We start from the raw sequence: 18692 nt of genomic DNA on the forward strand, positions 1-18692 counted from the left end.
GAAAATTACTCTCAAACACAACCTAAATATAAGCTCAAGTAACCTACACGATTTTTTTTTTTTAAATAGACACTATCAAAATGAGGGCAAGATTAGAAATATATAGTGTTTTAGTTTAATAATAATGGAATTTGGAGAGGGTAATAGATATTTTATTCTAGCTTGAATTTATGAAATACGAAAAGAAAAAAAAAACTATGTTGATAAAATAAAGGCAACTTTAACATTCAGCCCGATGTAATAAACAAATGAGAGTGGGACGTACGAAACAAGCCGGAAATCGAACAGCGCAGCCAGAATAGAATGCGTTATAAAAAAAACGACATAAATATTGTGATATGAAAGGGAAAAAAAAGAAGATGAGATGGGCCTCTTCCTGATTGGTCCAGGCCCAAGTCGCAATAATTCCACCAAACCCTCAAAATAAATTAATAATAAATAACTTGAAAGCTATCCGCCTAAATCAACATCAGTGACCGAAAACCAAATAGTCAACAGGTCAACAAATCCACGTAGGACGAAATTCCAAAAATACCCCCACAGGTTCCGCGTTTATCCCTTGGAGTCCAAGGTAGAATTAGAAGAACGAAACGCAACGCTGTCCCTCGCTCGCTTGCTGGTCCTCGTCTTCGTTTTGTGGCTTCCGTTTCTCATCTTTCTTTCCACACTGGATTGTTATTTTTTCGTATATATTTTCTTCTCTCTATAAATATCTCAAATATTCTCCTCTGTATACCTTTTTTTGAATTTCGTTTCCGGATTTGATCTTCCAAATATTCCAACGAAACCCTCGCTTGTTCATGCTCTGACCGATCTCCGCAAATTCGATCCACTTGATCTTTCGACATGGAGCGCGTAATCGGCGGCAAGTACAAGCTTGGCCGCAAGATCGGCAGCGGATCGTTCGGCGAAATCTACCTCGGTGAGTTTCGCTCTTCTAGTATTGCTTGAATTTTCAGCTTATAGTTTCCGATGAAGTTTTTGATTTACGACTAAGATTTATCGTGATTTTTTCTCTGTTTATTGTTTCAGCTACTCATATTGAGACCTTCGAAATCGTCGCCGTCAAAATTGTAAGTTCTGATCATCTGATTGACTTCTGTAATTTTCTGTGGTTGGCGATTTTTTACTTGTTATTTTGTTCAATTGTTTCTCTGTTTTGTGGAATACTTTCTCCGATATATCTTAGTTCTAGTTTCCGTGCGTGGAAATTTGGTCGGTGAAACGGAAATTAGAGCTGCATGAAATTATTTGGTCGTGCTCTTGAGCTTCGAGTTTTGGGACGGCTTTCTGATATGTTTGGCTTTCTTTGCAGGAAAACAATAAAACGAAGCATCCGCAACTGCTTTATGAGGCAAAATTATATAATATTCTTCAGGGAGGAAGTACGTAAGCGATTATGTTGTAATTTTCATATTGTGTATAGTTAAATGCTTGTGTTGAGCGCTGAGAGAACTTCTCTTAGTGGATGATTATCATTGTTTAAGTTGCTGTCGGTTAATTGTTTTCGTCTTAATCCAGGCGGTATTCCTGCTACCAAATGGTCTGGTATAGACGGGGAGGAGAATGTGCTTGTCCTTGATTTACTGGGACCAAGTCTCGAAGATCTCTTTGTATATTGTGGGAGGAAGTTCTCGCTGAAGACAGTCTTGATGTTGGCTGATCAAATGGTAAACATCACTTCCTGCAGTGGTTTCTCTCGCCTTTGATTTGCATGTCTGTTTCTGCAATTATTAAATGCTTTGAGATCTCTTCTCTCCCGTGACTAGTGGTTTCTTGTCTCATTCATCTTCCTTTTCCTGTTAAAGATCACAAGAATAGAGTACGTGCATTCCAAAGGATTTCTGCACAGAGACATAAAACCTGATAACTTCCTCATGGGCCTTGGACGTAAAGCAAATCAGGTGATAGTTCTTCTTTTATAATAAATAAATAAATTAAATGTTTATTCTTATTTTTTGGTTGTGCATACATTCTTACCTCCATTGCCTTATCAGGTTTACATTATAGATTTTGGATTGGCCAAAAGATATCGAGATGCAACCACCAACCGACATATCCCCTACAGGTATCTCTTCAGTTACTTTTCAATTTCTTACTCGTGCTTTAAATATTCAATTCAGATGTGATATTGGGATGTAACTTTCATTTGTTTATAATTCACCTTAACAGGGAAAACAAAAACCTAACAGGGACAGCTCGTTATGCTAGTTGCAATACTCATCTTGGAATCGGTAAGTTAGACACGTGAGTTTACTACTTGCAAATTTCGCATTGAATTTGACTCGGACCTCATGTACCCTCCTTGCTGTCTTCTTCGTAGAGCAAAGTCGGCGGGATGATTTGGAGTCTCTTGGATATGTGCTTCTATACTTTTTGAGAGGAAGGTACATCATTGTCCTCTCTGTTTTTATTCCTATTAATTAATTATGCACAGTAGTGTCATCTTCATTCTGGTGAAAGTTGTGGCATTCATATGGGATTCTATTCCAGTATTCATTCATCCCAATTCAAGCACATCTTATCTGCATATCTTCACCCATGCGTTGATTGGGATGGGAACGAACTTCCTGTTATTTTAATTTTTCCATTTTCTATTAATGACTAAAATTTCTCTTTATAGCCTTCCATGGCAAGGATTAAAAGCTGCCACGAAGAAACAAAAATATGATAAAATATGCGAAAAGAAGTTATCTACCCCTATTGAGGTATGCAATAACCAAATCTGGTCATGACTAATTATATATATTCTTGAGCTTATACATCTATTTGTATTATCATTCTTGAAGGTTTTATGCAAATCTCATCCGGTGGAGTTTGCTTCATACTTCCATTACTGCCACTCTCTGACATTTGATCAGCGACCTGATTATGGGTTCTTAAAGCGATTGTTCCGTGACTTATTTGCACGTGAAGGTAGTGATAACATATGTTCCTGTGTATAACTTGTTCAATGAATTCCTATTTGAGTGAGACCTGTGTTCTGTCATGATGCCTTATTATTTATTTATGTGCAGAATATGAGTTTGATTACGTTTTTGATTGGACAATCATTAAGTACCAGCAGTCACAGAAGAACAGAACTCAGCCACGAGTAGCTGTAAGTATCTTGGCCTGGTTAGCGTGTGTCGTTATGCAATTGTTTTATTTGTCGAAATTGGAATGCAGACTTTTGATTCTAATTATGTTATTTTGCCTCTTAATTCAGCCGGTTCTTGGTGGTACACATAATCACGAAATGCCTACAGAAGTGGAAAATCGTCAAGGTTGGGTTTCTTTTTGATGTGTGTTCAATGTCAAATTTACTATTGCACTGTGTAAATGAAAATGATGTGACCTGTTATTTATTTTTCAGGCACGTTTAATTCTTATTCAGCTGAGGTTACAGATCGTGTTAGATCTGACAATGTTTCAAGTCCTGCCGTGCGACTGCATTTTAAACAACCAACTCCAAAGAATTTAAGTTCTGATAATGCTCTTGATATGAATGTTAGTGATCTTCTTTATGGCCTCTTTAAAGCAATCTTGTTTTCAAATAATAACATTGATTACACCTTACCTATGTTTTGCATTTGCCCTTGTACATTTTATCGTTATCATGGCTTAATTGGCAGTCTATATTAATAATGTAGATTCTAAATGATGCCCGCATGGCCACTTCATCATTTACACCAGCTGGTAGCTCAAGAGGAAATTCTTCTAAACCTTTGCAGTCCACCGAATCTCCAAACCCCGTTCATGGAAATGGTCACAGGATTGGTCCTTCAAGTAGCTGGATTTCATCATTGCAGAGAATTTCATCTGCCAAGTAATTAAAATGGTAAGTCCACAGTACATTTACTTGGTGCTGTTTGGATTTTCCTTTTGTGTTGGCTCTAATGTGTTTGGTTGTTCCCTAACCATTTACTACATCGTGACTTTAGAAACAGATCCAGTCAGGACTATTCTTAAACTACATCTATATGAAGCTGCAAATTGTGATGATTTGTTGTTATCTTTCTGCAATGTAATCGAAGAGATTCTGGTGATTTATTGGCAGAAGCTGCAACACGCTTGCCCGTTTAATGACTGTGTTAGTCCCTGAACTATTGCAAGCTCACGTTATTATTATTTTTTTTTTGCAAAGGTGACTAAAATGCTTTGGTGGTTATAGAATACCAACTTTCTGGAGCATGGCTTCTGCTGTGTAAATAGAAGTGAATCACAGCAATCTTGTACCTATGGTTCTATATAACATTACTGGTGTGAAAGAATGTCGTGCTTTTAACCAATTTTTGTTACTATACTTTAAGATTCCTTTTGTAAGGCAATATGGATGATATTACTTATTCATATTGCCCAATAATACCTCTTTTATTGTTGTGAGTGCAATCTTAAACTCTTCTGCATCCTGCATCCTTTAGACATGAGCATGAAACTAATTTGATCTTAAACACGCATGAAGCATACTAGTGTGGCTTTTGTAATGGACTTTAAATTGAATAAGGCTGAGTTAGGAGTGCTTTATGAAGTAATTTTTTTAAATGAAATACTTTCTCTGCTAGTACTTTTGATTCTTCTAATAATCCTAAATTGTGTTCTGAATATTTGGAACAACTCTAAATACAATCCAAGTATTAGCTTTGACAATTACTCTATAGGTTCTGGTGGCACATAAACTAACTTTTCGGCCAAAATATAAATTTACTGAACTGACTGGCTTTAGTGAACATGGTTCAGATATTCAAGAATAGGGAATTTTAGGGCTTACAGACGTGGGTACTTTAAACAGGCAGTTTGTTGCATTGTGTCAGGACTACCTTGGAAAAAATGTTTGCTTCTGCTGCTTTGCAGGGCTGAAGATGTTAGTTGGGGATTTGGAGCAGTTATCTGAACAGCTACGAAAATGGACTTTTACCTTGGTTTATTTCGATTTCTTCCCTATTTGTTTTCCATTCTTCAAACAAGCCTTTTACTTACAATGAAGACCTGAACCTTTTGCTTATTATTTTCCCGCTTTCATCAGTTGTCTTTCTTCCACCGTTCTACTTTTGGTGCTAATATAACTCAATGCTTGGTCCATTTCACTAGGACCTTATTTACCGCCGATATTGCCACATGTTTTAGTTTCCTTTAATCGGTTCATAAACAGTCTATCATGCCGTTACATTCAGCACATTTTCACTGAATGCACTCTTCCTGCTGTTTAATCTGTTTCTGACTTCCAAGAGTTACATCTGAGTAATGATGTGCTGTGCCACAAAGTGCTTCTTTATACAGGGATCATTTCTTAAAGATGAATCTCCATTTAGACCATCCACTTGTGCTAGATTTGATTGATAATACTTGGAAATTCTTTTAAATAACCTGCTTTGTTATCAGTTTATAGATGTGATATGCAGGATATTTTCCCTTCAGATTTGTCGAATAAGAAGATTATGGCAGGGAAGGGATAGTATGTGGCAGCTATTGAATGACAGGTTTTGGACAAAATGTTCGTGCAACTTTTGGCTTACAGCTCTCGAAATCTGCATTTTACTAGCAAGCAAAGCTGCAAGCATTGATCTGATTGATCTGAACCATCTATCTCGGCAACCATAGCTCTGTTGAGAAAGTGATCATCTATGCTATTGTTCGACTGCAAAATTTTACTGTCGAAAATTGTGAACCTGGTAATTTATATGCTTAGTTTCTTTATCATATGGATTTGAATTGTCGAAAATTAGGTTGTCGTGGAATCCGTTTTAGGCATTACAAAGACAAAAGAACCCTTTGGACGTTGCTAACATCTGGTTATTGAGGTGAGAATCCAACTGTGCTGCCATTTTATTGAAGGTTAAATCCGACAATTACTTAGAGAATTGCATGCATTTCCTTGGAAGCTATTAAGCATTAGACCGCCTTTGCCAACAGAAGTGGTATCTTTCAAGGTCATATTATGGTACCATACTCTTGAAGTGAATTTTATCTGTGACGAATGCGAAGGCCCCAGTTTATTTTGAAGGATGGATCAGTTTTGCGACAGGTTCAGGTAATATATGGAAAAACAGATCAGATCTTCTATGAGGGTAATATGATTACAAATCCTTGAGTGCATTATTGCTCAGGGGCAGAAAGGTCTTTCTACGTAAATTCCAGAAGCTCCTCAAGTAATGATAAAATATAAAATAAGAGAAAAAGGGGGCCAACAAATTTGATGTCAAAATGGCTTTCATGTTGGGATGCGCCGAGGGCGAGCTTGGTAGTAGAGTGTCTCATTGGTCATTCCAGCTCCTTGAGAAAATCAATGTTGTCTACAAAAACCTGCAGAATGAAGAACAGAAATGATTAAGTTGCAGTTAAAAATAAATTTTCTGTCACTTTAATTTATCCCTCCTAATATTTTCTATAAGTTTTCACTGATCAAAATTTGTCCTAATAATCATGAAAACACGAATAATATGTTTTTTCTTTTTAAATGACAGTCAAAAAGTCACTTTTGTCTATTTCCTTAGAAATAGAATTCCAAAATTTTTCACAATATTTTTTTCTATTTGACATCACCCTTTGCTAACTTTTCTCTTTCTTCCCGATTTCTAACTTCTCTTTCTAAATTCTCTCCCTAACATCTTTCTTTCTAATTCAATTTTCATATTTTCTGTTTCCATAACTTCTATTGAAGCCTATTTTCCTCTTTAAAATTCTTTTTTTTTTTTCTCCTTTTTCACTCTCCCTAACTTTCGTAAAAAATATAGAATCAATAGTTATAAAAAATGTACATCTTTAGTTTATATGTACACTTTTTAAAAACAAAAAACCAAAAATAGAAAATTAATAACCATTTTTTTAGTTTTATATTTTTGAAGATTAAACTTATAAACTCTACTTTCACCCATGCAAGTTATATTTGTTCTACATTTGCCTTTTGAAACTGCTTTCAAATTTTTGTTAACAAAATTTTTATATAAAATTCTCTTCAATTTTTTATAAAAGTTTCTGAAAACCATAGTAGTGTTTGAACTTAAATAAAAACGGTTATTAAACAGAGCTATATTAGTTGGAAGCTTGATTTTTGTTACAATTCTCACTGACATATGATCATCCGGCGAATAATCAAGCCACTGAATGTATATAATAATCGTTGAACTCCATGCTCACAATAAATCATAGCGAACTCGATTGAGGCTGATACTAGGGGAAAAGGGAGCGAACTCGATTGAGGCTGATACTAGGGGAAAAGGGTGCGTTGCTGAAGGCTATCTAGACGGAATTGTTTTTTTTTTCTATTAAAAAAAATTATGAGCAAAGATATTAATCGGGGAGCTCTATTAATTAGCCTACATTTTAAAGAAAAAGTTGTGTTATGTATTGGGAGTGGAGTATTAGCAGGGAATGTCATTAGGGGCGTATTAGCTGAAGTATGGCGGGAGAATGATGGGTTGTTCACAAAAGAAAAAGAAGGAAAAAAATGTGAAATGTTATCTTAAAATTCAAATTCTCATTCAAAAATGGTTTTTAGGTTAATATTGACAATAGTGCAAGACCTCTTCAAGGCTAAGTGTGGGAATAAAATCAACCATTAGGATGGAAAAGATTTAAAGATTGGAAAAGATTTAAAGATGATGGAGGCTTGGGGTTCTAATTCATGATTGGTTACTGCTTGAAGAAATTTGAAGGAATAGGAGGTGGCTGAGTTCTGTAGTCTGCTGAAATTATTGGGAGAATTGAGACTATCTAACAGGGATGATCATATGAGGTGGGATCTACGTAAACTTGATGTTTTTTACTTCAATCTTTTATTAAGAAAAGTGTGTGGTTCTTCTACTTTGTTCAAAAGAGTCTGTGAAGCTTGGTGGAAGGTGAAAATGTACGGTTTAATTTGGTTCAATGCCGCGAATAGGCTTCAAGAGAAGAGATGCACGTTTTGGATTTTGAGATTCAGTTGTGCATAGGCATGTGAAGGCCTTGTGGATTAAATTCTGTTGAGGCCCTTTTTTTTATATATATTTTTTTGATAAGAAACTTGAGAAATATATTGAGAACACAAGGAAGAAAAAGCCTAAGGGCATGGGAAGAGGGGGTCGGTCCCCCTCCCAAATTCTGTTGAGGCCTTGATTTGGAACATTTGGCTAGAAATAAAATCAAGCATTTTTTAAGGAAAAGGCTTAACCTGCAAAGAGAGATTTGACTCTATTAACTAGCATGGAAGGTTAAAGTTTCAAGTAAGGTTTTTTTCCTTTTCCTTTTTTTTTAGTGGCAGGTCCTTCACAGTAGAGTTAATACTTAAAATTGGATTTTGAGGGAGTCAGTCTTCATTAATAGAGCTGTAGCGTCGTATCCTTTGTAGGGGGCGGAGGAGGATATCGATCAGAGATGTCATTTTGACTACTTGATTTGGAAAAAAAATTTCGTTGAGTTTGGTTTCAGCCTCGGTCGTCCTAGAGATGGTAGTGCGCTACTGGAGGAGTTGCTCACTTTTTCGCACTTTCATGATAAGGGGGGGGTTTTTTCTTTGGCTTGGTGAGGTCAGTGCTATTTTATGGCTATTTTATGGAGTTTGTGGATGGAGAGAAACACTGGAAATTTTAGAGGGTGGAGAGATCTTGGAATAAGGTTTGATCTCTGTTAGATTTCATGTTTTTTTTGGGCTTCAATGGTATGGTAATGGTTAAGGACATTCGTAATTATCCAATAAGTCATATAGGAGTTCTTTTCTTTGTAATCCATTTGAAGTTTGGTTGTTTAGGTGGTTTAGGCTGGTGGTCCGTTGGTCATTTGTTGGTTTGTTATGGATGGTTATCGTTACTATTGTAATTTTTCACTAATCAATTAAAGCTTTGTTTACTTTTAACTTTAGTTATGACAGATAGAAAAATATTACTTGCTTTAATCAGGTCTTTAATCAGGTGTAAAAAAGAAGTCAGCAAGGGCAAAGCACAGAAATTAGAATATCAGGAGAAGCTTACCGTCTTCCAGCCATCAGGATCCAAGCAAGCTGTAATCTTGGTGTTAATACCAGGCAACGGTCCGGGTTCTCGGGTGATCTTTCCCCCACTAAGTTTCACTGCTTCTGCAGTTCTATAAACATCATCTGTACCTATAGCAATCTTTTCGTAAAGAAAGAAGGAGATATCAGGGATAGTTTGTTTTTTGTACAACATATGGGGTGGGAGATCGAATCCTTGGTTGGAAATATATGTCAATTACCACTAAGCTATGCTCGTTTTGACGATTAGGGATATATCATTTATTGATTTCATGAAATCACAATGACAGTAACTAATTAGGGCCTCGTTCGATAACAAGTTCGTTTTAAATTTTATGTTTGGCTTCTTCCTTGAAATTTCTAAATTTATTTTTCTCCTTTCATAGTCAAATTTCAAAAACAAAAACTTGTTTTTGGAAATTATCTTTTTTTTTTCAAGGCTTTAATTTTTTTTTTTCAAGGCTTTAATTTTGAAAACATTTTAAAAGAAGTTGTTAACATAACAAAGGAACAGATAAACAGAAATACTAGCTTAATTTTTAAAAATAAAACAAAAAAATTTTAAAAAAATGATTATCAGGCCTGAGAAATTTTAAAATATATTACTATTCATGTTTCTGAACCAAGATGAACTTCCCAGTAGATTGGAGAACAAAAATAACGTGGTGCAAATTGGAAAAATATTGTACCTGAGCATAAGCATTCCCTTTTTCGTAATCAGTGATACCATAATTATATGTCAACTCCATAACAGCATTTTTGTCTTCTGGACCATAACCCATCATTGCTATAGTATACTGTAAGAGCAACCGTAACATCATTAAGTTAATGGATGCACGTGAAGCTAACAATAAACCAAGTATGACATTGAATGGAACATGTTTTAACCACATTCAAAGGCTGCAGTAAAAACAGACAAGCTTAAAATAAGACAATATGGCAAAATAATAACCAATTAACCCAGTCATTCTCCTCACAAATTACCAGACATGAAAAATATTAAGCAAAAATATACTCTGTTCTTCATTGTAGAAAATGTCCAGTATGGTAGTCATACGAACAAAATATTGTGCAATGCGTTAGGCCATTAAATATTTTATAATTCAGAACCCATGATTGCTTGCTACCATTTCTGCTGAGAGCTGCTTAAATATTAACCTAACTGGATGCTTTGAGAAAAAGTCGCTTTCACTTCTCTACAAGAATCTGTAAGTTTGAATTCTTCTTCAAAAAGAAAATATTCAATTTAGTGAAAATGATCCAATCTAAATCTAACGATGCCATCATGAACAAAGAAAGTTTAATACGTATATTTTAAATACTACGTATCAATTATAAGATTGCTACCTTGTAATCTGGATTATCTCGTGTACGTAGAAGCTCCATTCCATAAGCCTATATAGAAAACACAGAGAAAGCCAACAGTAATTTTTTTTAAACAAGATAGTAAAATAATAGTATAGACTACTCAAGAAATTGATATTCAGGAAAGTTAAGGAAAAGCGAAAAAAAAAAAAAAAGATCACTGTCAACTATAATTGGAACAATGCCAACTACAAAACCTTACCTTCTTGTAGAACTCGATTGAGCGATCAAGATCACCCACACGAAGCATTACTTGACATAAAGGCTCAGGAGTAGGTCCCCTTTCTATAAGTTCAAACTTATAACCATCCGGATCTTCAATAAAAGCAATAACGGTACTGCCCCCTTTCACAGGGCCAGCTTCTCGGGTCACTTTCCCGCCCTTAGCTTTTATGAGTTCTACGGTTTTGTAAACCTGAGAAGAACCAATTTTTTATAAGAAATAATAAAACATTAGTATCCTTTTTTTATCAAATAGTGTCCCACATGACACATTTACATATGTGGCCAGTAGTGCAAAAACTGATATGAAAGGGCCATGTGAGAAAATAAGGGTAAAGGAAAAGAAAGAAAAGAACTTCGTCACCGGGAACATCCGGATGAAAAAAACATGCAAGCTTAAGGCATAGCTAAAGAATTGCATTTCCCGAGACAAAATAGTGAAAATTAAAAAAAAAAAACAAGTAGTTATTAAAATTAAAAAACAAATTCAAGTTTTTTAATTATTAAAAATAAACCCAAGTTTATAATCCAATATAATGTCATAGTATTTATTAGAAAATCAGATATGAGATATGTGAAACTATTTATAGCTTATTATTTGCAAGTGAAGAATTTAAACAGCACCAAAATTGGGGAAAAACACTTCAAAATTCACGGTTAACTAGAAAACAAATAGGTAAGACATTTGATATAATAGCAGAGAACTCGTTTGTCCACTAAAATCTGGAAAATCTCTTTTATGCTTATGACTTTGAAACAACAATCAGAATATAAAAAACAAAAAAGATATTGTTTTACCTTGATCATATAATCATTACTAAACCTAGTATGATAAAATATTGCATATGCAAAAACGCATGATTATTAAAAATAAAAAAATGGTTTGCATGCAAGGACAACTCTGGATACGTGCAAATACTAATGAAATGCAGATTTCAAGAGGTTCTTACATCTTCAACCGCAATACCAAAATGGCCAAACCCAGTGCCAATATCATACTTGTCAACTCCATAATCTGGAACAATAACCAACCAAATAATAGTTAGACGTACTAGAGAGCATAATTATGTCATACATGGCACCATCCCATATTTCTTTGAAGAAAAATTGTCTATGGAATACTATTTTTTCAGAAAGGTCCAGAAGAAATCTTTTTTTCTTTTTGGACAAGGTCCAGATCCAGAAGCTAAAAATTTTGAAATTATACAAGCAGCTGGCTCATAGCTTACTATAAGTGAGTTCGATCACGAAGTGTGAATCCTCCGGACCAAACCCAAGAAAGGCATTTGTGTATTTCTCCTCTGGTATGTCACGTTTTCGCAGCAGCTTCATTCCGAGACACTCTGTATAGAATCTGAGCAACCAACATTTGCATTTCGTTTTCTTTTTCCTTCCCGATCTTATCTTAGTTCAATTATAAATTGAAGAAAAGTAATAATGTCTCAAATAAACATACTTTATGGTCTTGTCCAAGTCTCCAACACGATAGACAACATGAAGCAATCTTCTCTTGTCCTGTTTCACCCAGTCTAAGATATTTTCAGACGAAGCACTAGTGCTTGCTTGGGCTGCATTTCCAGCTGCAGTCATCTCGATATTGATGCCTTCTCCCCTTAACAGTTCAGAAGCTTTCAGACCAAAGTTTTGAAACTGTGGAACAGCTGTAAAACAATTTGAGATCATCCAGTTGACTGATATCAGTTATCATGAATAAATCCTTTTCCTCCACCCACTAGTGCGTAAAATCCATATTCAGCGTTGAGGACTGAACTTTCACTTTCACCAGATGTTCAAGGCATAAACACCGTGAAGATAGCATGCACAATACTTTACAAAGAATACAAAAAAAGGAAGTACCATCGCTGAAGCATGAGATGTAGATGCAAATTCCCTCTCAATATCCTTTGAGGAGGGAGGGGGAGGAGAATTTGTCAAACAAACACCATTATCGCTATGCTCGTAGCAAAGCACTGGTTGGAAGTGGAACAGACTATAGAATCCACAATCCAGGAACCGATATATGACGGAAAAGTAGAGAAATATTCATATCCAAGTATCAAGGCCACTTGAAAAAATAGATACAAAATGGAACAGGTTATTCACTTTAACTTTCCCATACATCTAATTGTTATACCATATCACTTCCAACACAACTCAGGAAATCCACAGACGAAATCAAAATATGGATAAAATCGTTAGCGAACGATGGTAGAATATATATCATTCACATTATTCTTATGATGGAGCACCTCTTAACTGATTAAGAGCATTCATGAACAGAAAAACATAGATTGATGGAGAGACAGTCATATCAAAACTTCAAGGAAATTGGAGAAACAGAAATAAAATAAAAAAGATTATTCAATTGAACATTTTCCGCAAACGAATCAGTAAATCCACATATGAAACCACAAATATGAGATTAAAACTGTTACAATCACGGTCCAAATTCGATTTACAGCACGAATAGTTTATTTCCCAAAGCATCGAGCCACAAAATTCATTTTCTACCAACGAATAAGGTACTGACAGAACAAAACAACGTACGATTTCAACTGAATCGGCATCGACCAGTGCAGAACAAAAGTACACTCCAAACAAGCATATCCAGGAAGGATAAAAAACAAACAAAAAAATGCATCTGAAATACCTCAATCGAAATGAAAACCGGCAAAGAAAGAGTGCTAATCAAGGAATCAAGAATCAACAACGAACACAAACGAGGTTCGTAAACAGAGAGTAGGAAGCAGAGAAATACATACCACTGCCGAGGTGCAACAAAGCGATCCTGCGAGAAGTGTTGAAGGAAGAGAGAGAGAGGCCAGAGCGAGAAAATCCGGCGGACCTAAACGCCGACAAAGAAGGACGAAGAGAGGAGGACGCCATTGGAGTTATCCTCACCATTCTTCACTCTCTCTCTCAGTTGTGTCCGCGTAGTTCTCTATCTGCGCCGCTGGTTCCCAGTGAGCCAATAAGAATAACCAATGTCAGACGATGCGAGAGAGACCCAAAAATAAATAAAATGTTTTTTCTAAAAAATAATAATAATAAAATAAAGATTGCCAGATGGCCAATGGGGAGCCCCGGCTGTGTATGATTTAATTTTCCCATTCACAAGGAAACGGTATAGTTCATTTCTTATTTCCAATACAAATATATATCAACTTTTTAATTTAGTTTTTTTTTTTAGTAAAAAAGGAGGACGGGAATTCTAACTTATGATTGTTTGATTAGAGAACGTCAATCACCACTGAGCTTATGTTGGCCACTTTTAATTTAGTTAGTTATTCTTATTTGTATTTTTTTGATTTAATTCATTAACTTTAATTTTTAATGATTTAGTCAACATCTAAATGTTAGTATGTAGCTTGAAAAATCTTATCAAAATTAAGTATTGGCTTTTATCATATAACAATATAATATAGTCTTTTAGTTTATAAAGACATATGATCATTCTATGAGATTAGTTTAGAGGTAAAAATACTTAACTAATTTCAATTGGTTTTGAACGATTGTTTGTTAAATTCGTTGCTCGCAATCGATTCGATCTTTTTTTTTTAAGAGTTTTGATTTCTAATGATCACACATCAATTTCTTAAGTCGATCCAATAAATATTTATTCATTTTCTTTTCTTTTCATTTTTTGTGACGGATGAATAACAAATTTTCTTTATCTCATCGTTCACGATACACAAGATTCCATTATTTAATGTATGACCAATTTAAACATAGTTAACTGATTAAAACACCTACCTTTTAACTTTCGTTGGAAAAAGAAAAATCACCATATGCATGCTTTTGTAATTGTGCTCTTTATACTTTCACATCAGCCTCCAACTTTCAGCCATTCATTCATCCAATCAAAAGGAAGTATAAGCAACTTTTTAGCCATCACAAACTCAACCAATCTGAATCATTAAACCGTTTAGAAACTATTCTGAGAAATAAATTTCTGCTACTATTCTCGAACTGTATTCAACAGCAACTCTCGGATAATTTACAAAGAATGAGATCACTATTCATAAATCAAGTACATAGTCGTTCTATGATATTTATAAGAAAAAAAAACAGTTATTTTAACGTATTTTTCTTGAATTCAGATTTAAATAAACAGAAAACTATTTTTCAGAACGCTCCCAGAACGTTAGAATTGTGAAAATTAACTTAATAAAGACTATTTAACGATGAGAATTATGATACATCAGAAATATTTGAACACCATCAGCTCACCTTATCTTACAAGGAAGTAAATAACGAAACAGGTGCCTGCAAAATCATGTCTGCCAGTCTCTTCTCTTCCCCCTCCGTGACTCCGACATTTTCATTCTAAACAAATCACACAGATGCTATCGAGATCAGCTTTGTGCTGAGGCAGCAGAACTTTTATTTGGAATCGTCCCGGGGGCATTGTCATTCTGTGCATTAAAATTCTCGCTACTGGCATGTCGAATGAACTCTTCAGGAGACATGTGAATACCATGGCAAGCACAAACAATCTTTATCTGGTTTGCATTGAATCTATACGTTACACCAGAGATTGTCTTACCTGAAGGGCCAGTGGTGGAAACCCAAGGAAGATTTGGGTATGAACCACATCCCCCAAATTCAATTTCTGCAGCAATGCCCGGCTTTATAGCTGGAAAATCAAGGGAGACGCCTGCTGCTTTCGATCGTTCTAACACGTCTTTTGCGTTATTGTTGATGCTGCTTCCTTTCACATGTTCTGCTCGAGAAGAGGAGCCCTCTTCCATGGCAGGATGTCTGCTGTCGCCTTTGGCGTGTTCAGTTGCCTGCCCAGCGTACAACAAACCCTCGGATGTAAAATGTCCAATTGCTTGCACAGCAGCTACATGTAAAAACATACAGACAGCATAAGTAATCGTCTAGAAGCTTTGTAGGTGAAGAAATCTAGCTCAAAATTTATGATGGTGACCTAAGAAAAACCCTTAGGACTACTGAAATTTATAAGAGCAATAAACATACTTTTCAGAAAAAGACATACCAACAGGGAATATTTGTAAAAGCAGTAACTTGTTCATAAAATTGGTTGAAAGAAAAATGTGCAAACAAAACTGAGTTATTTAGGTCTGAAATAATGTCCACCTGAGTTAGTCGATGAGCCCCCACCAACATAGGGATGATGGATGATTTGGGGATGAGAAACCAAACCCCATGCCTTATCCTTGTCTGTTGCTGAAATGTGGAGTGGCGAAACGCCACCCATGAGAGGCAAGTTTCTGGGGTGTACACGTTCAGCCCCTGAACAATCGCCATTTGCAGTGGGAAGCATGTGCTGGATTCCAAGTTGCAAGTGGCCAGATGTGCTAGGTGTATCGAAAGTGTTAGCATCCTTGACCGATAATGAAAAGGGCAAATTATTCATATTCATGGTTTGTACAGAGTTTGGAGCACCAGCTGGTGAACTGTTAAACCTTTTCTGCCTACTTAAGTCTACAGCACCTGAATCAGAAAACCCATAGACCTCCTTTGAAACTTTGGGCAAACTGGTATCTCCTATACATTGTTTGGAGCCGTCGTCATGTTTTGATGCTGCCCTTGATGTTGGACCTTCAACTCCAGACTCTACCACATCTCCCTTTTCGGCAGTTGAGCCATCTTCGGTAGAGGAAATGTGCGATGCCCTTGCCTTTTCATGTAAATCAACAATATGAGATTCCCTCTCCTGCTTCTTTTGACTGTTCATTTCGACGAACAACAACTTGCGCTTATTGCCAATCTCCGCCAGATTTTCATCCTCAGCTTCTGCATACTGGTTACTACTTTCAATCCAGGTTCCTTTCCTCTTCAAATCAGTAGAAGGGTCTCCATCTATACCGGACTTGGACAGGTCATTGAAGAAATTATCATTTGATGGAATTGAATTACTCTGGAAAGATCCAGTGTCTGATTCTTGCCTCTGATTATCTCCATGAAGAAAATTCTTAAAATCATCAACCAATTTATTGCCTCTATCGCTTTCCGCAGCATTTGTACCTGAGGAGTTAGTGATTTTACCTTTAGACTTGATGGACGCTCCACCGAGGGACAGACCCAAGCTAAGCTCAAGCCCATCCTCATTCTCCATCTTTCTCACTGAAACTTTGTTGACATGGGTAGGACATACATTCTCAATCCTGGTTTTCTGTTCAAGTGTTGCTCTCTAGACACTCACGGAACTACGAACCAAGGAGAATTAAATCTTATCGCATGTAATGATACACAAAATAACAAAATGGAAAAAATCACTCATGAGCCATCAAGATAGCCAGCACAGAAGGTGATCACATGCAATTACCTGCAACATATAGCAACAACAATTAAATTCATGAGATTCAAGTCTACCTCAGAAATAAAATTACCAAAGAAAGCCAACCCAAAGAATAACAGAAAACAAATTATAGATTAAAGAACTTCCAACTAGCGGACTACGGATGTCTGATTATTTAATAATATATATATATATATATATATATATATATTTTTATAAGAAGCCGAACTTTTCATTGAGGCAAATGTAGACAAAACAAAGACAAGGGCATGATTATTTAATAATATAGTTATTATATAACATCTAAATAAAGGTACCTCTTATGATACTGCTAAAGTCAGCTCACAAAGTTAGACTATCATAATATTAGATTGAGTTTTGAGTTGAATTCTGAGAACGGTGCTTTTAAGAGAGATATTTTCTGTATAAGAACTTTTGGGAAGAAAAACACTAACCAAACGCTTCTTCTAAAAGCATGTTTCCAAGCGTTTTTAGAACTTTCAAAAGCATGTTTGGTTTCCATTCTAAAAGTCATATCAAGCTCATGACACATTCTCCTACAAATATTCCCATATTTCCAAGGCTGTCCAGCGGTAAGAGCTTGAAATGTTTGGAGATATCCTCCGAAGTCCTAATAATTCCTAAAGTGAAGGCCAAGTTTAAAAACTTAATACCATAATTTCTAGTTATCTAAACAGAGCTGGCCTTAGGATGGGCAAAATTTCCACGGGATTGGTAGAGGATGCCATGAGCATAATGCAAGGAAGGATTGGCACGATACCCCAGTTATCCAAATAGAGAAAAATTGAAACAGAAAATCCTATATCTTTATGCTCAATGGAAGCATCAATTTGATGCAGTTCTTTCTCATAATAACAATTCTTCAATTCCCCTCGCCAAGATAAGCAAGACGACCCAGAATTTCATAAAATACATCAAAATCCAATATTACAGGGGGAGAATCTATACAGATTAAAATTATAAAAATCCAGACAACAAGGAGAATAGCAAGCAGAATTCAATTGTATCTAAACACGATCCTGGTTTAAATCATTGACCTGAACACGACCTAAACCGAAATAAACTACGAAAATACACGAAATCTTTAAAGAGAACAAGTGAAATTCTAAGTGCCAAACCAGAAACACCTTCCGAAAAGGTTGACGCTAGAAGAAAACACAGAGACCAGAGGAAAACCTGAAATGGAAACCCTAAGGCTTGAGCCATGGCGTCTTGCACAGCGGAGCACTCGTGGGAAATTTCGGCAATCTGCAGCTGTGAGAAACGTTTCGTCCTTTTTTCTCTCTCTCCTTTTTTTCGGTTTTTTTTTTTTCTCCTTTGATTTCGTTTGGTCCCTTCTTTTCAGCACGTGACCATTGCTTGTCTCTTTCTTAACTTTTCTCCGGTTTATGCTTTAGTATATTATATATTTTAATACCTTTTCTTAATACTTTTTTTCTACTAATTAGAGGTTGGAATTTAATTATCAACCTAAAAATAGGTATATTATCACTTACGCTGTACTACTCTTGAATTATAGAACTCGTTATAATCATCACAAGTTTCAATCTGATCAATCGCTTCTAAACTTATTAAATTGTTCCAATTAAATATTTAATTATTGCAAGATACATAATCTACTCCTAAATTATTAGTACTGTTACAATCAAATCCATACTTTTACATTAAATTTTATTTTTTAATTAAAATATTGGTTCATAATATAATCAAAATATTACAAGATTAATGTTGAAGTTTTAAATTTTTGTAGAATTTAATAAAATTTTAGAGTAAATGGTAACAAGGATCGTAATAGTCCTCATGGTTTGAGGGTGATTTGTACACTTTACAATATTGAAGGGTTTAATTATAATAATTTGTAAGCTTAAAGAG

At 35.5% G+C, this 18692-nt stretch overlaps 3 protein-coding genes across 8 annotated transcripts; 1 reads left to right on the forward strand and 2 right to left on the reverse strand.

Annotated features, from left to right (window-relative positions):
* The first annotated feature begins 584 nt into the window (after positions 1-584).
* On the forward strand, positions 585-5679 carry LOC111024241 (casein kinase 1-like protein 3). Of its 5 annotated transcripts, none has more exons than XR_002603293.2 (16): positions 585-922; positions 1033-1073; positions 1316-1385; positions 1522-1670; positions 1809-1904; positions 1998-2068; positions 2173-2234; positions 2324-2387; positions 2624-2708; positions 2790-2916; positions 3018-3100; positions 3209-3266; positions 3356-3489; positions 3633-3820; positions 3924-4072; positions 5382-5679. XR_002603293.2 is itself a non-coding variant. In XM_022301894.2 (15 exons), the coding sequence occupies exons 1-14, from the start codon at positions 847-849 to the stop codon at positions 3810-3812; spliced, it is 1296 nt and encodes a 431-aa protein (XP_022157586.1). In that variant the 5' UTR covers positions 585-846; the 3' UTR covers positions 3813-3820; positions 3924-4371. The 5 variants fall into 5 exon arrangements, 2 of the variants coding, with proteins under 2 accessions (XP_022157586.1, XP_022157588.1); XR_002603292.2 differs by having other exon boundaries at positions 5398-5679; XR_002603294.2 differs by lacking the exon at positions 5382-5679 and adding an exon at positions 4834-5082.
* Positions 5680-6016: 337 nt separating this feature from the next.
* Positions 6017-13520, reverse strand: LOC111024242 (putative lactoylglutathione lyase, chloroplastic). Its single transcript, XM_022301897.2, has 9 exons — positions 13294-13520; positions 11988-12192; positions 11761-11885; positions 11482-11546; positions 10512-10724; positions 10292-10339; positions 9634-9741; positions 8925-9065; positions 6017-6282 (listed from the first exon to the last, which is right to left on the reverse strand). Exons 1-9 carry the CDS (start codon positions 13433-13435, stop codon positions 6241-6243), a joined length of 1089 nt encoding a protein of 362 aa, XP_022157589.1. The 5' UTR covers positions 13436-13520; the 3' UTR covers positions 6017-6240.
* Positions 13521-14582: 1062 nt separating this feature from the next.
* On the reverse strand, positions 14583-18153 carry NINJA (Putative interactor of JAZ). 2 transcript variants are annotated; one of them, XM_022301886.2, is made up of 3 exons: positions 17997-18153; positions 15635-16826; positions 14583-15377 (listed from the first exon to the last, which is right to left on the reverse strand). In XM_022301886.2, the coding sequence occupies exons 2-3, from the start codon at positions 16614-16616 to the stop codon at positions 14887-14889; spliced, it is 1473 nt and encodes a 490-aa protein (XP_022157578.1). In that variant the 5' UTR covers positions 16617-16826; positions 17997-18153; the 3' UTR covers positions 14583-14886. The 2 variants fall into 2 exon arrangements, with proteins under 2 accessions (XP_022157578.1, XP_022157580.1); XM_022301888.2 differs by having other exon boundaries at positions 15635-16707; positions 17997-18150.
* Positions 18154-18692: the final 539 nt, after the last annotated feature.

Source organism: Momordica charantia, assembly GCF_013281855.1.
Source record: "Momordica charantia cultivar OHB3-1 chromosome 8 unlocalized genomic scaffold, Mcharantia_2.0 BLBB01000008.1, whole genome shotgun sequence".
NCBI lineage: Eukaryota > Viridiplantae > Streptophyta > Magnoliopsida > Cucurbitales > Cucurbitaceae > Momordica > Momordica charantia.

Coding starts and splice junctions, on each gene's coding strand:
- LOC111024241 (XM_022301894.2), top strand. CDS start 847: ATGGAGCGCGTAATCGGCGGCAAGTACAAGCTTGGCCGCAAGATCGGC. Junction 1,386..1,521: donor TAATATTCTTCAGGGAGGAA/GTACGTAAGCGA, acceptor GTCTTAATCCAG/GCGGTATTCCTGCTACCAAA. Junction 1,905..1,997: donor TTGGACGTAAAGCAAATCAG/GTGATAGTTCTT, acceptor TTGCCTTATCAG/GTTTACATTATAGATTTTGG.
- LOC111024242 (XM_022301897.2), bottom strand. CDS start 13,435: ATGGTGAGGATAACTCCAATGGCGTCCTCCTCTCTTCGTCCTTCTTTG. Junction 10,340..10,511: donor CAATCGAGTTCTACAAGAAG/GTAAGGTTTTGT, acceptor TTTTCTATATAG/GCTTATGGAATGGAGCTTCT. Junction 6,283..8,924: donor ATCCTGATGGCTGGAAGACG/GTAAGCTTCTCC, acceptor TTCATTCTGCAG/GTTTTTGTAGACAACATTGA.
- NINJA (XM_022301886.2), bottom strand. CDS start 16,616: ATGGAGAATGAGGATGGGCTTGAGCTTAGCTTGGGTCTGTCCCTCGGT. Junction 15,378..15,634: donor GGGCTCATCGACTAACTCAG/GTGGACATTATT, acceptor TTTTACATGTAG/CTGCTGTGCAAGCAATTGGA.